Source organism: Pavona decussata, unplaced genomic scaffold (genome assembly GCF_977016875.1).
Source record: "Pavona decussata unplaced genomic scaffold, jaPavDecu1.1 SCAFFOLD_184, whole genome shotgun sequence".
In the NCBI taxonomy this organism is placed as follows: domain Eukaryota; kingdom Metazoa; phylum Cnidaria; class Anthozoa; order Scleractinia; family Agariciidae; genus Pavona; species Pavona decussata.
The window spans coordinates 1,860,348-1,882,812 of NW_028145593.1; the positions used below are offsets into that span (position 1 = coordinate 1,860,348).

Genomic DNA, 22,465 nt, shown 5'->3' on the forward strand with positions numbered 1-22,465 from the left:
GAAAAATATTTTGGTACGTTTTCTGCCAAAGTGATGACTTACAGACCAAAAACACGACTAGTAATTCTACCGTATGACATGGACCTCGACGTTTTGCGGCTTTACTCGGTTTTATGATACTAAGACAAGACTAAAACAAATTAGAACTGAAAATGTAAAGATTTAATCTTCTCTGATAGATTGAGTGACGGATATCAAATAGGATGACTGTTATCGTTTGATAAAGGCTGTCCGATATTTTACCACGTGACGTGTTTCGTCCAATGAGAGCGCGTGGAAATTAATCTACGGCTACTGTACGATGAGCTGTTGGAGGTTATAGCCCAATAACCACACAAACAACAAGTAAACGCGGCGTGTCAAAAGGCCATGTGTGTTTGCTTTATTTACATCCAGAAAATAAAGACGCTTGAATGCATTAGTATAATAAATCAGTCAGTGTATTTTTACGCCTACTTATCTGGCTGCCCACTTATTGAAGATTATAGAAAAGCGAAACACTCTGGCGAAATATTGTTTAAACATCCAAAACCAATAGGGAACGCTATAATAGTGTAAATTTAACTAGAAAGTGAATATTTTTTCATGAAGAGGTTTAAAACAATCGAAATTTCGAAAAGAAGACACATTTGTTAGACTTTTATTGCCATGGAAATATTAACTCAAGTGAACAATCAGCTCTCTCATGCTAAACTGTTGTTACAAAGCATCCTGTTGTTCGATTAAATATTAACAGAGCTGTGAATCTTTAAAGCAGTAAGCGGACTAACACCATTCAAATCTTTAAAGCTTAGATTAGATTAGATTTTATTAGAACTGTTATAGTTTGTGTCAACGATGCAGTTCATGAAAAGTTTGACGTTTAAATAACGCATTACCACTTTGTGTTTAAACACAAATTGCCCTAACACTGTGATGAACGGAAAATCAAAGCTGGAATTTAGCCGCTAAACACGCCAAAACCATTGGAGTCTTTTGATGAAGATTTAAAGGTGACTGTGACACCAGAACATGAAGTACTTCCCATGCCATCTGCGAGATAAAAAGAGTGAGAGCTTGTTGTTATTTTAGCAGTCGCAGTGTATCTAACACCTGCCCGGATAGAAATCCCTTGAGTAAAACACACTTCGAACGTCTTGGCATTTGAACCAGTAGGATAGGACCCAGTCCTTTGTGCAACTAAAGTACTTCCAAGATACAAACCAATGGTGACCTGGAAATTAGTTGAGCCGCTATTGACTCCCCACAAGCGGTACCCCTGCAGAATGACGTCACCACTGGTCTGGAAATCGATTGCGTCAGTAGGTCCATCGTATCCCCAGCCACTTGAGGGATCTCTGGATCGGCTACGCCAGTAGTCACAGGTTCCTGAACAAAGAAAATAAACATGAAAAACAAAGTAGTCATCAAAAAGGTGAGGGAGCAGCTACAGCGACATCAGAGAAAAAATATGTATCATTACTTCTATGCTGTGATTATTTTAGGCCATGAGAAGTCATCTAATTTTTGAGAAAAACTATAAAACGAACACCTAAGTTGAAATTGAATGTGTTGCCGAGTATATGGATGCCTGTGATTAGTAACACAATATCTATCACATGGCCCTTAAAGTTTAAACAGCAAAAAAGTTGCAACGTTTGGTGGCGTCTACAATCTCCTTCATCTCCACTCCCACCCCACCCCTCCCTTCACCTCTCCTCCTATCTTGGTCTAGATATGTTAAGTCTCTAATTGGCAGTTTTAGTGCTGCTCGAACGTTCCATCTGCGGCGACAATTCTAACGTTTGATTATTACCTTCTTCTTCTTCTTCACAGCGATTGCCGAGATATCCCGGATGGCAGTTGCACTTGTATGTTCCATCTCGAAACGAAATCACAGAACATCTTCCATTGTTCAGACAAGATTCGCTGGAACATGGATTCTGCGTGAAAGAAAACAAAATGTTCACAATCATGTATCCTTGAACTTCCTGTCGAGCATCCCAAAGAGAGGAAATATTGATCAATTTTACTTGTTTAAGAATTTCATTTATAAGATGGCAGAAATTAAAACTCGCAAATGAGTGGTAGCATGGAAGATTGTCATTACCAGAAATTCGAATTACAAACCTGAATGTAGAAATGGCGAGATTGGCTGTTTGAAGTTAGTTTTCGAGGGTTGCCGTATCTGGTTGATGGAAGAAGTTCACACCGGAATTTTCCCTCACTGTTAGGGAAGACAGCCGCGTTGAACGAAACACAACGAGTTTGTTGAAGGCATGTGAAGCTGCAGTCCAAGATGTCATCAACAAAAGTCGTTTTCAGCCGTGTAACGTTTAGATAAAGAGAGTCGTCAGACTGGAATCGAACTTGTATAAAGTGATCGGAGAATCTCAGAGCTTTTACAAGAAAAATAAACAGAAGCAACGCTGCTGGAAATTTCATTGTCCTCTCCACTTTCTGGTACACTCTTTCGAGATGTAGGCTAAGTGGACTTTTTTATGTGATTTTATATCGTCGGTATAAAATATTTATAATGCTCGTAGGTCCTCTATAATCATGAAATTGTTATTTATTATTGATAATGTCAGTAATATTGTTTGGATAATTCTGATTGGCTATCTTAGCCATACGCATCAACTCTTTGAAGTTGTTTTCATGAAGCCATTAAACAGAACGCCAAAATCCAGACTTGAAAAGATGTCATTTTTCAATTAAAGATAACTTTTTTATAGAATGTCACACATTTTAACACATTATAAAACCGTCCAAACATGTTCTAGACGCATTTGTATTTAATAGATCTTCTAGCGATATACATCATTTCGTGTGTGGGAGTGAATAATCTAAAACTTAAAAACACCCTTTCCAGGCCTTTCGGTCCTGAACGAAGAATGTCGATCTTCTTCCTTCCGTCCACTCTTTTTTCTTTCTCTGCATGCAGTGCTATGCCAGTAATACTCTAAAAATGCCGATATTACTGAAATAGTTTTGTCGTTATGTAAAGACTGAGAAGATTGGTCTCATTCTTTCAGCCTCTCTTTTAGTTCGGTTTCAAAAACAACAACGTGAACTTTGTTTTTCCAAGATCTTTCAGCCATGTCAACAATATCTTTTGTTTTATATCAAAAGGTGACAGGAAATTGCCTTCCATGCAAACTTGTTTGTGAACCTCCTAAATTAAATCACATGCCACCGTCAATACTATGTAACAAGTTTTTTGTTTAAGGAAAAAAAGAGGGAGAACAGTAATTTACTAGTTCTCAAATTTGCGATAAAAATTAATTACATAACTTTATGGTTACTCTTTCTCAGATATAAATTGAATCTATTACATTGGTGCTGGTCTACATTCTAGTTGTTTCTGTACATGTGTCAGTGAGTAATTAACGTATTGTTAAAAGCTGTCGGCAGTAGGTAGGTGTTTAGCTTATAAGAGAAAAGAATAGTTAGTCTTTTATAAAAAGCGCAAATTCTGGCGTGGTTTAGCAATCTGTTTCAACAGTGGCAGTCTCTGGAAAATTTGTTGCGCCGTTATAGAGCCTCTTCGTAGCCAAAAGTTATTTCATCCAATTCTCTTCCTAACCTCCGTCCTAAAATAGTATAATTTATAATTTATTCAACGACAGGACATTGTACATTATTAACAACCGTAGTGGGACAAACAGGAAATGTTAAAAAGGTTGGTTGCCTGGCAACAAATCCAATTCCTTGTACTATCGTCTCCAAGACGGCCTGTCGTACGTTCTTGGATTATTTTTAAAGCGATTCATTGCGATGTAGCTGTGTTAAGAGATTAGGAAATTGTTATTTATTATTGATGATGCCAGTAATATCGTTTGGATAATTCTGATTGGCTATCTTAGCAATACGCTTTATTTCTTTGAAGTTGTTTTCGATCATGAAGCCATTAAATAGAACGTCGAAATCCAGACTTGAAAAGATGTCATTTTTCAAATATAGATAACTTTTTGTAGAATGTTACTTATTTTTTAACACATTATAAAACCGTCCTAGCATGTTCTGGATGCAATCAATATTCGTAATTTGTATTCAACAGAGTTCCTTCCGACTTACGTCATTGCGTGTCCGGGAGTGAAGAATCTAAAACTAAAAACATCCCGTCCAGATGTTTTGGTCCTAAACGAAGAATTTCGGTCTCCTCACCTTCCGCCCTCTCCCTCTCTCTTTTTTCTCTGCAAGAAGTGCTATGCCAGTAATACTAACGGAAAGAGCTAATATTACTGAAATAGTTTTTCCCGTTATATTTTTAGATTGAGGAGATTGGTCTCATTCTTTCCATCTCTCTTTTAGTTCGGTTTCAAAACAACAACGTGAACTTTGTTTTTGCAATATCTTCCAGCCATATCAACAACATCTTTTGTTTCATACCAACAGGTGACAGGAAATTACTTTCCGTGCAAACTTGTTTGTGAACCTCCTAAATTAAATTATACGCCACCGTCAATACTTTGTAGCAAGTTTTTTGTTTAAGGAAAAAAAAGAAAGAACAGTAATTTTAAAAGTTCTCAAAATTGCGACAAAAATGAATTACATAACTTTATGGTTACTCTTTCTCAGATATAAATTGAATCTACTACATTGGAGCTGGTCTACATTCTAGTTGTTTCTGTACATGTGTCAAGACTTTCTTGACAGTATATAATTTACGTAAGTGTAAACCACCACAACGCCTAAAATGTGCTCGAATTGTACGAAACTCCTCATTTTTCTAAATTAGGGATCATTTGCATGCGTCCAATTTGGGGACCATTTCCCGTCCGAGGATCATTTGCGGGCCAATTTGGGGACCATTTACCGTCCTGGAATCATTTGCAGTTCAATTTGGGGATCATTTCGTTTCCGGGAATCATTTGCGGTTCAATTTGGGGATCATTTCCCGTCCGAAGATTATTTGCAGTCCAATTTAGGGACCATTTCGTGTCCAAGAATCATTTGCGGTTCAATTTGGGGATCATTTTGTGTCCGAGGATCATTTGCAGTCCAATTTGGGGACCATTTCGTGCCCGGGAATCGTTTGCAGTTAAATTCAATTTGGGGACCATTTCGCGTCCGAGGATCATTGGCTGTCCAATTTGGGGACCATTTCGTGTCCGGGAATCGTTTGCAGTTCAATTTGGGGACCATTTTGTGTCCGAGGATCATTTGAGGTCCAATTTGGGTATCATTTCCCGTCCGAGGATCATTTGTAGTCCAATTTGGGGACCATTTCGTGTCCGGGAATAATTTGCGGTTCAATTTGGGGACCATTTCGTGTCCAAGGATCATTTGAGGTCCAACTTGGGGATCATTTCCCGCCCGGCGATAATTTGCGGTCCAATTTGGGGATCATTTTTCGTCAGGGGATCATTTGTGGTCCAATTTGGGGATCATTTCCGATCCCCAGATCATTTGCGGTTTAATTTGGGGATCCTTCCGGTCCACGGATCATTTGTGGTTCAATTTGGGCATCATTTCCCGTCCGCGGATCATTTGCGGTCCAATTTGGGGATCATTTCCCGTCCGAGGATCATTTACGGTTTAATTTGAAGATCATTTTCCGTCCGCGGATCATTTGTTGTCCAATTTTGCGATCATTTCCCGTCCGGGGATCATTTGCAGTCTAACTTGGGGATCATTTCCCGTCCGGGGATCATTTGCGGTCCAGTTTGGGGATCATTTCCCGTCCGAGGATCATTTGCGGTTTAATTTGAAGATGATTTCCCGTCCGCGGATCATTTGTTGTCCAATTTGGCGATCATTTCTCGTCCGGGGATCATTTCCGATCTAACTTGGGGATCATTTCCCGTCTGGGGATCATTTGCGGTCCAATTTGGGGATCATATCCCGTCCAGGAATCATTTGCGGTCCAATTTGGGAATCATTTTCCGGTCCGTGGATCATTTGTGGTCCAACTTAGGGATCATTTCCAGTGCGGGGGCCATTTCCGGTCTGGGGATCATTTGCGGTTCAATTTTGGGATCATTTCCGGTCCGAGGATCATTTGCAGTTCAATTTTGGGATCATTTCCGGTCCAGGGATCATTTGCGGTTCAATTTCACGATCATTTCTGGTCCGAGGATCATTTGCGGTCCGGTAATTACTTGCAGTCCAATTTGGGGATCATTTCCAGTGCTGGGATAATTTGTAGGCATGTACTCTTAATTACTTATGGTATTATGATGGACAAGGTGGTTGTAGCATTTGCATTTGTGCTGGAAAAGCTGCCCAAAATCCCTAAAAATTTGAAAATTTGATATTTTTTCCCATTTTTCAAAACTTAATCGAAAGACATCGATCGAAAAATACTTTGGTACGTTTTTTGTGGTAGACCAAAAACGCGACTAGTAATTCTACCTTATGACATGGACCTCGAAGTTTTGCGGCTTTACTCGGTTTTATGATACTACGACAAGACTAAAACAAATGAGAACTAAAAATGTAAAGATTTAATCTTCTCTGATAGATTGGGTGACGGATATCAAATAGGATGACTGCTATCGTTTGATAACGGCCGTCCGATATTTTACCACGTGACGTGTTTCGTCCAATGAGAGCGCGCGGAAATTAATCTACGGCTACTGTACGATGGGCTGTTGGAGGTTATAACCCAATAACCACACAAACAACAAGTAAATGCAGCGTGTCAAAAGGCCATGTGGGTTTGCTTTATTTACAGCCAGAAAAAAAAGTTGCTTAATTGCCTTAGTATAATAAATCAGTCAGTGTATTTTTACGTCTACTTATTTAACCGCCTATTTATCGAAGATTATAGAATAGCGAAATATTATTTAAACATCGAAAACCAACAAGGAACACTAAAATAGTGTAAACTGTTTAACTAGAAAGTGATTACTTTTATATGAAGAGGTTTAAAACAATCGAAATTTCGAAAAGAAGACACATTTGTCAGACTTTTATTGCCATGGAAACATTAACTCGAGTGAACAATCAGCTCTCTCATGCTGAACTGTTGTTACAAAGCATCCTGTTGTTCGATTAAATATTAACAGAGCTGTGAATCTTCAAAGAAGTAAGCGGACTAACACTATTCAAATCTTCAAAGATTAGATTAGATTAGATTTTATTAGGGGTATCGAATGGTCTCATTCAATTTAAAAGTGCTCGCAAAATATGGTCTCTGCTCGAATTGCTCGCAAAAATTACACGGGTGCTCGCTTGCTCGTGCTCGCAAACTTTTTGCAACTGCTCGCATGCTCACATTCTCGTTAACATGTGCTCGATTACTCGAAATTTCGTTAATCCTCCTTTGTAGTTATTTTTATACATATATAAACGATAAATCAGTTACGATATGGTTAAAACAGAAAGATTGAAACATCCTTACCTCTGGCTTCAGTCTTTCTTCAACTGAGTTCAGCCTGTAACTTTTGTTCCGTTTTGGAGGTGTCGGCCTGATTATTAGCTATTACTTGACGCAAAACAACGTATACTATTCGCCATCTGTATTTTTCTAAAGACGCTCGCCATCTGTATTTTCTAAAGTGCTCGTTGCTCGCAAGAAAAATTTGTCTACTGCTCGTGCTCGCAAAAATAATCACACTGCTCGCATGCTCGTAAATGCTCACAAAGACCATTCAATACCCCTTTTATTAGAACTGTTGTAGTTTGTGTCAACGATGCAGTTCATGAAAAGTTTGACGTTTAAAAAACGCATTACCACTTTGTGTTTTAAACACAATTTGCGCTAGTACTGTGATGAACGGAAAATCAAAGCTGGAATTTGGCCGCTAGACACGCCAGAACCGTTTGAGTCTTTTGATGAAGATTTAAAGGTGACTGTGACACCAGAACATGAAGTACTTCCCATGCCATCTGTGAGATAAAAAGAACGAGAGCTTGTTGTTATTTTAGCAGTCGCAGTGTATCTAACACCTGCCCGGATGGAAATCCCTTGAGTAAAGCGCACCTCGAACGTCTTGGCATTTGAACCAGTAGGATAGGACCCAGTCCTTTGTGCAATTAAAGTACTTCCAAGATACAAACCAATGGTGACCTGGAAATAAGTTGAGCCGCTATTGACCCCCCACAAGCGGTACCCCTGTAGAATGACGTCACCACTGGTCTGGAAATCGATTGCGTCAGTAGGTCCACCGTATCCCCAGCCACTTGAGGGATTTCTGGATCGGCTACGCCAGCAGTCACAGGTTCCTAAACAAAGAAAATAAACATGAAAAACAAAGTAGTCATTAAAAAGGTGAGGGAGCAGCTACAGCGACATCTGAGAAAAAAAAATATATCATTACTTTTATGCTGTGATTATTTTAGGCCATGAGAAGTCATCTAATTTTTGAGAAAAACTATAAAACGAACACGAAGGCTATGAATGATATTTTTGTTAAGATGTGGCTATAACCTATGTTGAGTTTGGATGTGTTGCCGAGTATATGGATGCCTGTGATTAGCAACACAATATCTATCACATGACCCTAAAGTTTAAACAGCAAAAAAATTGTAACGTTTAGTGGCGTCTACAATCTCCTTCATCTCCACCTCCCACCCCACCCCTCCCCCCACCTCTCCTCCTATCTTGGTCTAGATAAGTTAAGTCTCTGATTGGCAGAATTAGTGCTGCTCGAACGTTCCATCTGCGGCCGAAATTCTAACGTTTGATTTTTACCTTCTTCTTCTTCACAGCGATTGCCGAGATATCCCGGATGGCAGTTGCACTTGTATGTTCCATCTCGAAACGAAATCACAGAACATCTTCCATTGTTCAGACAAGATTCGCTGGAACATGGATTCTGCGTGAAAGAAAACAAAATGTTCACAATCATGTATCCTTGAACTTCCTGTCGAGCATCCCAAAGAGAGGAAATATTGATCAATTTTACTTGTTTAAGAATTTCATTTATAAGATGGCAGAAATTAAAACTCGCAAATGAATGGCAGTATGGAAGATTGTCATTACCAGAAATTCGAATTACAAACCTGAATGTAGAAATGGCGAGATTGGATGTTTGAAGTAAGTCTCTGAGGGTTGCTGTACCTGGTTGATGGAAGAAGTTCACACCAGAATTTCCCTTCACTGTTCGCAACGACCGCCAAGTTGAACGAAACACAACGAGTTTGTTGAAGACATTTGAAGCTGCAGTCCAAGATGTCATCGACAAAAGTCGTTTTCAGCCGTGTAACGTTTAGATAAAGAGAGTCGCCAGACTGGAATCGAATTTGTACGAACTGATCGGAGAATCTCAGGGCTTTTACAAGAAAAATAAACAGAAGGAACGCTGCTAGAAATTTCATTGTCCTCTCCACTTTCTGGTACACTCTTTCTAGGTGTAGGCTAACTGGGCCTTTTTATGTGATTATGGTCGGTATAAAAACATTTATAATGCCTGAAGGACTTCCTCATGAAATTTTAATTCATTATTGATGATGGTACGATTACAAGTCCTATTGGCTATCTTAGCAATACGCATCTACTCTTTGAAATTATTTTCATGAAGCCATTAAGAGCTATTAAGCAGAATGTCAACCATGTCAACAACATCTTTGTGTGATACCAACAGATGACAGGAAATTGCCTCCCTTGGAAACTGGCCTATATACCAAGTTTTTAGTTTGAGGGAAAAAAATCGAGTATCAACTTACTAGTTTTCAGGTTTGAGATGAAACTTACAAAACTTTGTAGTTACTCTTTCTCAGATGTAAATTAAAACTGTTGTGCATATTAATTAAAATGGTGCGGGTCTACATTCTAGTTGTTTCGGTACATGTGTCAGTGAGTAATTAACGTGTTGTTTAAAGTTGACGACAGTAAGTAAGGTTTTAGTTTACAAGCGAAAGGTTAATATAGTTAGTCTTGTAAAAAACTGCAAAAAGTCTTTCGAGGTTTAGCATTGTTTCTACATGGGCAGTCTCTTCATAAATTTGTTGCACAGTAGCCTCTCCTCACTGAGCCAAAAGTTCTTTCTTCCATTTCTCTCCCTAACCTTCGTCCTAAAATAGTATAATTTATTCAACGACAGGACAATTTAAACTAATAACCGTAATAAGACAAACAGGCAATATTAAAAAGGTAAGTTGCCTAGCAACAAATCCAAATATTTAAATCCACTGTCAGACGGCGATTTGTACGTTCTTGGATTGTTTAAAGTTGTTTAAATGATTTTCTACGATGTAGTTGTTTTAAGAGATAATCAACTCCTAGTTTCAACGCGAGTATTTTTCCAGGGCATTCGAGACATATGGAAATTAAGGAATTATTATCGGTGTCAAATTACCACTCTAGTTTTAATTTATTGTTTGTGAAAAACATCTCTCTACACAAAAGTCCCAATAGTGATATCTGTATAATTGGGCCTTAATTTTCAATTTCAATTCGAGTGGATTTTTAAAATGCTATGCTCAACAATTCATTAACACCACATTAACCAAAACTGCTCTCAAACCGGTTTTAAAATGTTAAAAAATTACGTGACAGAATATTAGAAAATGATAATATTTCCTCATTTACCTCGAAAGCATCATAAAAGATTTTATATTTATCTCTTGGTGATCAATTCTTTTTTTCTCGTTGCCTGTGGGTTAATTAATCTGTGATATCATGTGGAGAAATTAGATGCTGATCAATGTTATAATTTTCAAGACAATTATAAGCCAGCATTCTGCTATTACAAAGAACATTAGTATAATAACAATAAGTGTATTATCGTTTGTCTCACGATGCAGTCACTGAGATGTAAACCGCGACATTTCTACTGCTTACTGCTAGTCTTAATCAGGCGATGAGGTCGACTTGTTACGCGGCACCATTTATATCACGATGGTCGGCTGTGATTGGTGCATTTCGATACTCACTGTTCCGCGCCCTGCAAACCGCTACGTGGACGATACCTTCACCATCCTGGACTGAGACTGGACTGAGACAGAGTTGACAGTTTTCTACAACTCAGCAGTCAACAACCGACCATCCATTTCACCATGGAAACCGCGAATGACAGCAAGATCGCCTTTCTCGACGCGTCAGTTTTCAAGAGAACCAGAAGACCGTCTTACCTCCATCGTCTACAGGAAGCCAACTCACACTGATCAATACTTAGCGTATGATTCACACCACTCTCAATCAATAAAACGCAGTATTGTGAAGTGTCTGTACGACCGGGCGAAACGTCTCGTGACCAAACCATCAGTCATCTATGAGGACAAAAAGCATCTGTCACCTGTACTGGTCTCTGATGGATATATATCCTTCCTCCTTTGTGCAGAAGATCACCAAGGCAAGAACAGCCCCCAGGAAAGAGCCCGTGGCAGAGTTCAAATCCACCGCTGTTTTATAATTACCCTACGTACAGTGAGTATCGGAGCCTCTTCGCGGTTGCCTAGAACAACAAGGCTTTCGCACCGTCTTCAAATCAGAAACAACACTTAGGTCACATTTGGTGCAACCTAAGGACACTGTCGATCCGGATAAACAAGATGGCGTGGTTTGAAGGGTTTCCTTTGAATGCGGTAAAGTCTACATCGGGAGAACAGGGAGATCTATGCACGAGAGAATCAAAGAGCACGACAGGGATATACGACTCGCCCGCACCCAGGCCTCCGCAGTTTCGGAGCTTATTCACTTTGGAACGAAGTAAAGTTTATTGATCGTGACCCTTACTGGTACACCCGTAGGGTCAAGGAAGCTATCCACATAAGACTTTACCCTAAAAACATTAACTGGGATTAGCGGAATTAAAATTCCCGAAGAGTGGATGCCCACGATCAAGAAACACAACAGGAGAGTGGTATAACAACGGACCGCTGAGGAACGAACTTTGGTTTACAAACATATTTAGGGCGTCTGATCATGAGTCTGTTAGTTCGCGTATAATTTAAAGACGGACAAAAGATGGATTATCCGTCACTTCGTTAAACTAAACTGATCCATGAATGGTATAAGGAGTCCGTATACATCACGTGTACGGAGAAGTGCACCGATGTATAAGGATACCGGAGTATAAAGACTGTTTGTTATATGGCTGGCTCCGCGAGCGCCGGCCAGATGAGTCAGATCCTGCGCTGTGATTGGCTACCCGAGCAGGCACGATGGAACTATCTTGCCTGCTCAGGATTTCCCGTTGCCCGTCCGCTTGGCGTCGAAAGTTTAATCCCGAGTAACAATGCAATCTTTTCTTCGATTTTCTCGTTGTTCTGGGGGAAAACGCTCACTAAAATGTTCGGTAAACTTTCAACATTTACCTAAAGGAAACGAAAGAGAATGGAATCGTCCTGGTGTAGTGAAAATTTTGTTTCAGCTACAATAAATGTGACGTTGAATGGGGGAGTTGCTCTGTCTGTAGTATCTCTGATATTGTAAAACTTACTGTCTAAAGTCGAGTGCTAAATTGATTAATTCACTAGGTTTGCAATGAATGTATATAAATCATAACATAGTAAAAGTGGTGTTAAATGTTTAGAGCAGTTCAGAAAAGTGTTTTTCTCAAATTCGTTGAAGAAGCTCACGATTTAAATTTAGCCGCGTCTTGCTTTTCTTTCGTAGCTGCTTAAGTTACGTACTAACTGCGAGGCTCTTTCTTTTATTTGATCTTTCATCCGCAGTTCAAAATATATGTTTCATATATTTACATTCATTTAAACGTTTAATTTAACACGATTTTCCATTGGAAAAAGCAAACAGCGCTTAGACGCTAGTCTGTATCGGAAACAAAACAATTGTGTAAAGCACAGAAAATGTCAAGTGTGCAGCAACTCAGTACATTATAGATTGGCACAAATGGGTCATCTGAAGGAACACCATTAGCTAGGGCGTCTGCCATGCCATATTTTTTTCCATCCATTCTCAATGATTGCTGGGTCTTTCTGCATTTAGTGTTTAACATTAATCAACCAACGCAATGTAAGCTCACGCATAACTGGAATGCCCATCTCAATTGCAGTGTCACTGGTGTTTTGCCCAGCCTTTATCTTCTTCTCAACTTCTCCAGCATACCATCCTTCAAATGTTTTTCTCATGAAATGTTTACAGGAACAACTAATTGATACATCAAGGGGTTAGTTAAGCGTGGTGGTACGTATTTGTTGGCGCAACAACTTCTACGATGTTACGCTTCTCTAGTAAGGCTCACGCACCATTATTATTCTTCCTCTTAAAGGTGTCTGCCCCTTAAAGGTGTTCCACACTGTTAAGGTTTCTTCCACATAAATGTTCTGCTCCTTGAAGAGAGAATCACAACAATTAGTTCCCAGCAGAAATTTTAGTCATCATCTCGAGCCGCAAAAATTTGTTCCCGCAAACCACAAACAATCGCCAATCCGCAAAAAAGAAACTCCCGCAAAATGTTCGTGCTACACGGCAGATCAATATGTATTGATTTGGAAGAATAAGGATGAGAATGAGAATAAGGATACACAGCACATGTTATCTTGGTTCTCCTCATCTCAATATAAGCCGAGCCTCTTGCAGAGGTTACAACTCCTGATCACAGAACTGTAGGAAAGAAATTTGTACATGAGAGTGAATTTTATACAGGTGTAGAATCTTAGTTATCCTTATTATTTAACTACCTGTTCTCACACTCACCCATTACAGTCTGCATACATGTACATGCGTCCTCTAGTCCTCTATAGCTGGTTAAAAGGCTGCTGTTGCTTTACATGCATAAAATTAATATACATCACACAAATGTCTGACCAGTTTGTAAAAAGAGCCGGCTGAAATCATGCTTCTAGAACAATGTGCACAGTGCGAATGGTTTATGGTTGTGAACTCTTTTCCCCGCTCCTCTCTCTATTTTCTCCTTTATTCTCTCTTTTGTATCATTCTAATCCTTCTCGAGGCCATATATCCTGCTAGCAGAGATTTCTTTCTGGCACATCTTTTAGCATGTATGAAGTCGTTCGCATCTCTAGTATTTGACGTAGTCGACTTGTTTACTTCCCTGCGAGAAACCTCTGCCCCAAGCCGCTTATATTTCCCGTTGAGCATGCACTTTAGACACCTCCAAATTCTTGGAGGTAGGTCACCAGTTTTAACGAGTTTGTCAACTCGTGCGCATCCATTTTTGACTGATTTGCTGTGCAAAAGTCAGTCTGCATGAAGTTTTGTTTCCCAGACAGTAGGCAAACTGTCGGGCTTTCACGTGTAAATATTATATTGGAAGAAGTGGGGATTGAGTGCTCTCTCGTTTAGAAAAGAAAGAGAACTACGTACAGTAACAGCATATCGACGGTGGTTATTTATTTACTAATTTATTTATTTAATTGCTTTTTTGTTTGTTTGTTTGTTTGTATTTTCTCAAAATGATTTCCACTGTTCCAAGACTCAAAACGTTTAACGACCGAGCTGCAGTAGGCAAAGCTGTGTCGTTCTCGGACGTTTACACGCTGGACCACGCCCAGGTGTACTAAAATTTTTAGAAAAGGGGACTGGAATAACTATTGATCAGATTATGCTAATACATGATTTAGTTGTTAATTTGATAGCAAGAGGTCGTATATTGTAACTTTTGCTAATAAAAAAACCCACTCTTGGCAAAAACAACAACAACAAAACACAAAACCCCCCGAAACGAAACAAAACAATGAAGAGAAAGACTGCTTAAAAGAAAAGATTCTACAGTGTCGGCTTTTGCTTAGAAGTGGAACGAATCAAGCGATCATAATTCTTCTTGCGTTATACTCAGGTGCCTTTTTTGTGATTGTAACTCAGTTGTTTATTTTCAACGGCGCACGATTAAGAACAAACATTAATTGTTGACAACAGTCGTGACTGGATGGGATACTCCTTCTGTACATGTGAATCACCAGACCCGACCTGATGCAACAGGAAAAAACAGTTAATTTTAAAAGCTGCCTGCCCAAGATGCAAAGCAAAACCCAAAATATCACGTTTTTTGGTCGACGTTTTCAACTCATTTGGAAAATCCTTGTATAAGATTAAATCGCAGTCACTCGAGCCTTAATAAAGAGCTTCGATGCCGGCTGATACACTGACTGATCCTTGTCCAAACAGTTTGTACTTCTTTCAATGCACCACCTAGACTCTCACCTACAGCAAGGAGGAAACATAGCCCCGAAAAACACCCAGGCTTCACCCTTATCTTCTGCATCAGGGAATGTAAGCTTTGGGAGTGTAAGAAATTAGTCAGCAAACTCCTAATGTTTCAAATATGGCTAACAGTACGAAATAAATTTTAACAGCACAACTAAAAAATAGTTAACTGGAACAGATCTTTTACTTACAAGTTCCCCACGATATTAAACGCAAGCCCATTGAAACTGCTTTTTTTTTCGATTCAGTTTTTCGATTCAGCTTTGAAGCCCAAGATCAATTAAGAACAAGAGGAGACGAAGATTTTAATACTAAATGCAAGCGCAAGAAAATTAAATATAAAGTTCGGGTCAGTTTAGAGTTTATAATATTGTTAAAACTGCCTAGCGTCTTGTTCAGGTGATACAAACGGTTTTGGTATTCTTTAACGCTATTAAGTTCGGTTTATTTTCACCGAACGTTTCGGCAGTGCTGCCTTCTTAAGGGTGGCATGTTGAAAGTGGAGTTCGTTATTTGCCGTCGTATGCAAATAATACAAACTGTGAGCGCCTGCCAAGATGTATGCGCGCGCTATCATAAGAATGAGAAATCGCGGTTTATCCCGAGAGGGGCAAGTGTTCTAAACTTAAAAGTGAGTCTCATCCCCTCGCGCTGTCTGAGATCCCTCTGCACCAGTCCCCCTTTCACTACCGCAACACGCATGTCCTCCAGTGAATGACTGGGGCCATTGAAATGCTGCGCCACAGTCAGATTCTCCTTATTGTGCAGCACATCTAGGCAGTGTTCTCTGAATCGGTCAGCCAATCTGCGTCCCGTCTCCGGTCCCCAATGAAGACCGCCTTGGGGCATTTCCGGTAGGATATACAGTAAATGATGTTTTCTGAAATGCACGTGAAATGCCCTGAGATCTTTGGGTCCTCCTGGTGCTGGAATTGAGGTGGACTCAGTGATGTGAGGGCAAGTACGGCAGATGGCACCCACCGCACCAGCCGGGAACTTTTCCCAGTAGGCGGACCATCTGTCTTACCTGCCCTCACATCACTGGTCCGGGGATCATTTGTGGGCCTGTACTCCTACCTACTCATGGTATTATGATGGACAAGGTGGTTCTAGCATTTGAGTAAGTGTGCTAGAAAATCTGCCCAAAATCCCTTAAAATTTGAAAATCTTTATTTTTTCTCAAGTTTCAAAACTTAATCGAAAGACATCGATCGAAAAATACTTTGGTATGTTTTGTGTTAAAGTGATGACTTAAGAACGGTGCCTACTAATATCGAAGTATTTTTGTGCGGTTTATGGCTATGCGGGAAAAGCAGATCTTAGAAAGGCCTATTGGAATCCAAAAAGAAAATTAGGGGTAACCACGCATTTTTCAGAGATAATTAAGCAATAATATCTCTAAAAAGCGCCAAAATATGAAGCAATGTATGGGATTTTTTTCCTAAATTGAAGCTTAATTATCTCTGAAAAATGCATGGTTACCCCCAATTTTCTTTCGAGATCCCAAAAACGTTTGCTAAGTTCTGCTTTCTCCGCATAGTTTTAAACCGCGCAAAAATATTCCTGTATTAGTAGGTACCACCCACAGGAAACCCAAGTATCTCGAGATGCGCAGAACATATGCGCAGTAACAATAGTAGGCACCGTCCTTAACGACCTAAAACACGACTAGTAATTCTACCGTATGACATGGATGTCGAAGTTTTGCGGCTTTACTCGGTTTTATGATACTACGACAAGACTAAAACAAATTAGAACTGAAAATGTAAAGATTTAATCTTCTCTGATAGATTGGGTGACGGATATCAAATAGGATGACTGTTATCGTTTGATAAAGGCTGTCCGATATTTTACCATGTGACATGTTTCGTCCAATGAGAGCGCGCGGAAATTAATCTACGGCTACTGTACGATGGGCTGTTGGAGGTTATAACCCAATAACCACACAAACAACAAGTAAATGCGGCGTGTCAAAAGGCCATGTGGGTTTGCTTTATTTACATCCAGAAAAAAAGTCGCTTAAATGCCTTAGTATAATAAATCAGTCAGTGTATTTTCACACCTACTTATTTGACCGCCTACTTATTGAAGATTATAGAAAAGCGAAATGTTATTTAAACATCCAAAACCAATAAGGAATGCTATAATAGTGTAAGTTTAACTAGAAAGTGAATATTTTTTTCATGAAGAGGTTTAAAACAATCGAAATGTTGAAAAGAAGACTTTTATTGCCATGGAAACATTAACTCGAGTGAACAATCAGCTCTCTCATGCTAAACTGTTGTTACAAAGCATCCTGTTGTTCGATTAAATATTAACAGAGCTGTGAATGTTCAAAGCAGTAAGCGGACTTACACTATTCAAATCTTCAAATATTAGATTAGATTAGATTAGATTAGATTAGATTAGATTAGATTAGATTAAATTTCATTAGAATGTTATAGTTTGTGTCGACGATGCAGTTCATGAAAAGTTTGACGTTTAAAAAAACGCATTACCGCTTTGTGTTTTAAACACGAATTGCGCTAACACTGTGATGAGCGGAAAATCAAAGCTGGAATTTGGCCTCTAGACACGCCAGAACCGTTCGAGTTTTTTGATGAAGATTTAAAGGTGACTGTGACACCAGAACATGAATTGCTTGCCATGCCATCAGTGTGGGCGTGTGAACGATCACTTGTTGTTATTTTAGCAGTCGCAGTGTATCTAACACCGGCACGGATCGAAATTCCTTGAGAAAAACGCACTTCGAACGTCTTGGCACTTGAACTGGTAGGATAGGATCCATTCCTTTGCGCAATCAAGGTACTTCCACAATACAAACCAATGGTAACCTGGAAACTAGTTGAGCCGGTATTCACTCCCCACAGGCGGTACCCCTGCAGAATAACGTCACCGCTGGTCTGGAAATCGATGGCGTTAACCCGTTCACTGTAGTAGCCCCATGACCTTGAGGCACTCCTGGATTGGCTACGCCAGCAGTCACAGGTTCCTGAACCGAAAGAAAATAAACATAAAATAAAACAGTCATTAACAAGGTGAGGGAACAGCTACAGCGACATCTTAGAACAAAACATGTCATTACTCTTATGCTGTGATTATTTTAGGCCATGAGAAGTCATCTAGCTTTTGAGAAAAACTATAAAACGAACAACACGAAGGCTATGAGCGATGTTTTTGTTAAGACGTGGCTATAACCTAAGTTGAGTTTGGATAAGTTGATCGCCGACTCTATGGATGCCGGTGATAAGTGACGCAATATTTATCACACGACCCTAAAGTTTAAACAGCAGAAAAGCTGTAACGTTTAGTGGCGTCTATAATCTCCTTCATCTCCAATCCCACCTCTCCCCCCCCCCCCCCCCCCCACCTCTCCTCCTATCTTAGTCTAGATAAGTTAAATCTCTGATTGGCAGTTTTAGTGCTGCTTGAACGTTCTATCTGCGGCGACAATTCTAACGTTTTGTTATTACCTTCTTCTTCTTCTTCTTCTTCTTCTTCTTCTTCTTCTTCTTCTTCTTCTTCTTCTTCTTCTTCTTCTTCTTCTTCTTCACACCGATTGCCGAGGTATCCCAGATGGCAGTTGCACTTGTATGTTCGATCTCGGAACGAGATCATTGAACATGTTCCATTGTTCAGACAAGGCCCGCTGGAACATGGATTCTGTGTGAAAGAAAACAAAATGTAAACAATAATATATCACTATCGAGCATCCCAAAGAGGGAAATATTTATCAATTTTTCATATTATAAGCTGGCAGAAATTAAAACTCCAGAAATTCGAAATTCAAATTACAAACCTGAATGTAGAAATGGCGAGATTGGCTGTTTGAAGTTAGTTTCCGGGGGCTGCTGTATTTGGTTGATGGAAGAAGTTCACACCAGAATCTTCCTTCACTGTTAGGGAAGACAGCCACGTTGAATGAAACACAACGAGTTTGTTGAAGGCATGTGAAGCTGCAGTCCAAGATGTCATCGACAAAAGTCGTTTTCAGCCGTGTAACGTTCAGATAAAGAGAGTCGTCAGACTGGAATCGGACTTGTACGAACTGATCGGAGAGCCTCAGTGCTTTTACAAGGTAAATAAACTGAAGGAACGCTGCTACAAATTTCATTGTTCTCTCTGCTTTCCGGTACATTCTTTCGAGATGTAGGCTAACTGGACCTTTTTTTATGATTATTGTCGGTATAAAACATTTATAATGCCCGAAGGACTTTCTCTATAACCATGAAATTGTTCTTTGTTATTGATAATGTCAGTAATATCGTTTGAATAATTCTGATTGGCTATCTTAAGCATACGCAAACTCTTTGAAGTTGTTTTCATGAAGCCATTAAATCGAACGTCGAAATCCAGACTTGAAAATATGTCATGTTTCAAACATAGATAACTTTTTGTAGAATGTCACTTATTTTTAACATATTATGAAATCGTCCAAACATGTATTAGATGCAACCAATATTCGTATTCTCTATTCAGCAGATTTTTTCAACGATTTAAACCATGACATCGAGAGGGACCTGAACGAAATCCCCCTGTAACTCTATGGAAATGACGAGCTAAATTTAAAAGATCATTTACCATACTACCTTTATCACGAATGAGGTGAAATTTCAACTGTAAGGTTAGGAAGAAATGGGCTCTTAATTGATGTAACGTTTGTTCTGGGGAAATTAAATCGTTGTCTATAACAGAGCACTAAAAACCACTGAAATACAGGCAAATAAGAGATTGCGTGACAGACCGTGACAGAGGTTACAATTGTGTTTTACGGATATTTAAGCCCGAACTCGATATTAATGCTATTCATAAAACAACAGCATTCTCTTTTAAGAATGTAATGGTTTTCCCGTATTATATGAAACTTCGTTCGTACCTCGTGTAAACAAATTCATAACTCCCAAGGAAAAAAAAGGTTATGACCTGACATCGCGAGACATCGGGAAGTGTTCTTGTCTCAGACCCCTCAATGCTTTAATTGTAGTTTCCTTTCGAAGCTTACCTTTTTCTTTGTTGCGTGTACTTTGTCTTTATTCTATTCGGTTGTGAGAACTACTAACTCACTCGTTTCATTTAGCACGAGATCTGATCATGACACTGAATGCCATCATTACCTACTTGTGACATCTTTGATTGGCAACAAAATTTCAGCTCTGAGTTGTGTCTGAATGCCGTATTTCCTCGAGCAATAGCCGGGGCGATTTTTTTCCACACTAAAAGAGGGCAATTATTCGAGCGAAGGCGAATATTCGACGGAGACGATTATTTCAAATATTGCTCTCTAGAATTTGTGCGCTACATATTTTGTTTTATTCTTAGACCGATCAGGAAATAATCGCATCAAATAAACTGAAAATAGGCTTTTAAAGTGTTTTTAATTTGGTTCCTTGATTAATTTTCAATGTCAAAGTCCTTTGCGTCTGAGCTTGAATCGTCACTGATCAGTTTTGCTGGATAAAGAAAAGGAGATTCCGGAAGGGGTGGGGTGAAGGCGATTATTTGAAATATTTCCGTCAAAGAGGAGTGATTCCTGGAAGGAGGCGGGTACTCGAAGGACGGGTACTCTTTTAGAACACTATTTGTTTCGTCAGGGACTCATACCGCTAAATTGTATATATACAATAAAAAATTACTGCTAAATGAAAGTAGTGAGGGGCGCACCAGTTAGGCCTCTTTTTCGCGGGGGAATCTCATTAATACGCGGGGGCATAAATTAACGACGATGACGTCACCGCCTATTGTCTTGATCACGCATTATAGGATGACGTCATATTTTAGTTTAGTCTTACCAACAGGTTATGAACTGGTTTGACAGGTTGATCAATGATGTCATGCTCTATTTTTAACTTATGGCAGTCATGGTCGGTATTACCGGTTTGACAGGTTTTTGAAGTTATTTTTGGATACATGACATCATAAAGTATATTACATACATACTTTATTGTATAGCTCCCCTTGGGGGGGTTTTTTCTGTCATACATGAAAATAAAAATAATAATAATGAAAACTATTTACATTTGGATGATAATATAGAGAGAGAAAAGAAAATACGATAATAAAAAAAAACGATGAATTAAAAAATTCTTAAAAAGTCTTTTTTTAAAAAAGACGCTGCGTTTTCCCGTGTTTCTGATATGCTTCAATAAATGATTGTAGATTTTTTTGCTCCACGGAAGATGAAAGCCCTTTGGCCCTTTGCAAGCCTACACTTGGGTAGTGTGAGGTCATTATTTTGCCTGGCGTTCCTTTGGTGAATTTTTGAACGGTGTTGAAGTCATTCTCAAAGATAACCGGGAGTTAGGTTGTTCATTCATTTGTATGCAGTAGTCTATTTTCATTGTCCGTAAGCGTATGAAAAAGCGATTACTGCCAAGCACATTATTCACGAATTGTGAGTTTCAGTAATAATCATACATTTTCAGTGATTCTATTTTGGATGAATTTGATCGAGATTGTGATTTTGTCGGTTATAAAAGATGAAATCATACATCAGACATCGGACGCGTGTTTCGATTCACGCACCGTTAGTTAAGCTATTATGTTAATTAAGTTGAGCTTTGTCGAGGATTAAACAGTAAAAACAGTCTTTTGTTCTCTTTGTTTATCAAATTGCTCCGAATAAGAATATTATTACGGTTGATCGATTCCTGGCTGCTTAAATTAATTTGCATGTTATGTTTGGCGCGCACTAAAAAAAGTAAACACTCTCAGAATTTACTGAAAATTCTTTATTTAAATCGTTCAACAATTCAAGTACAAAGTAAAGTTCTTATGACAGCGTTAATCATCGTTATCCTCTTCATCGCTAGGGGGATAGAATGTCATTTTTGATGTCCTTTCATCCTTGTGTCTGATTGCGCCACAATTTAATTAAAATTCATCCTCTTGAGAAGCCTTATATGGATGATTTCTGTGAGTTCGCCGGGATCTTCTTGAGGGACGATCATCGTCATCCAGGTAGTTTTTAAACCGAATTCGAGGTGCTTTTTTTCTTTTCTGCGTAGGTGAGGGTACTGTGGGAGGGGGTGTTAAGATGGACGAGGGAAGTGACGCTTCCACGGGCGTCGCTTGTGTTGCGATTGGTTCTTGGGCAGCGGTCACCTGTATAACCGTGGGAGTTTGGACAGCGGCCGCCTGTACAGTCACTGGTTCTTGATCTGGCATATGATTGCTAGAAATTTGTCTCTGTTCTTCAGAGTAGGGTGGATTTGATTCTTTGAGTCTGGAATTCAACTGTTGTTTAAACGTCAAATACTTGTTTTGCAGCTGCATGTAATGCTTTGCTCTTTCGTCATCTCCAAGGTCTGATCGTGAGAGAAGACCATCCATTGAATCTTGTAATTTCTTCATTACTGGAACTACTGGGGGAGTCATTACGTTCTGTTGTTTGAGGTACTGTAGTAGTTCCTGCGAGATATTGTCCGGTACCGCTACGTTATCAAATCGTTCTTCGCCAGGTAGAACGTT

The 22,465-nt window shown here is 39.3% G+C and overlaps 2 protein-coding genes and 1 pseudogene across 3 annotated transcripts; 1 reads left to right on the forward strand and 2 right to left on the reverse strand.

The window, feature by feature from the left end:
* Positions 1 to 940: 940 nt before the first annotated feature.
* Positions 941 to 3,697, reverse strand: LOC146462891 (uncharacterized). The gene is made up of 3 exons (XM_085085196.1): positions 2,110 to 3,697; positions 1,796 to 1,922; positions 941 to 1,368 (listed from the first exon to the last, which is right to left on the reverse strand). Exons 1-3 carry the CDS (start codon positions 2,422 to 2,424, stop codon positions 941 to 943), a joined length of 870 nt encoding a protein of 289 aa, XP_084941322.1. The 5' UTR covers positions 2,425 to 3,697.
* Positions 3,698 to 6,626: 2,929 nt separating this feature from the next.
* LOC146462892 (BTB/POZ domain-containing protein 6-A-like) lies at positions 6,627 to 9,296 on the reverse strand. 2 transcript variants are annotated; one of them, XM_085085042.1, is made up of 4 exons: positions 8,932 to 9,296; positions 8,621 to 8,744; positions 7,997 to 8,151; positions 6,627 to 7,815 (listed from the first exon to the last, which is right to left on the reverse strand). In XM_085085042.1, the coding sequence occupies exons 1-4, from the start codon at positions 9,244 to 9,246 to the stop codon at positions 7,711 to 7,713; spliced, it is 699 nt and encodes a 232-aa protein (XP_084941168.1). In that variant the 5' UTR covers positions 9,247 to 9,296; the 3' UTR covers positions 6,627 to 7,710. The 2 variants fall into 2 exon arrangements, with proteins under 2 accessions (XP_084941168.1, XP_084941167.1); XM_085085041.1 differs by having other exon boundaries at positions 6,627 to 8,151.
* A 1,845-nt stretch (positions 9,297 to 11,141) lies between these two features.
* Positions 11,142 to 12,236, forward strand: LOC146462893 (uncharacterized; annotated as a pseudogene).
* Positions 12,237 to 22,465: the final 10,229 nt, after the last annotated feature.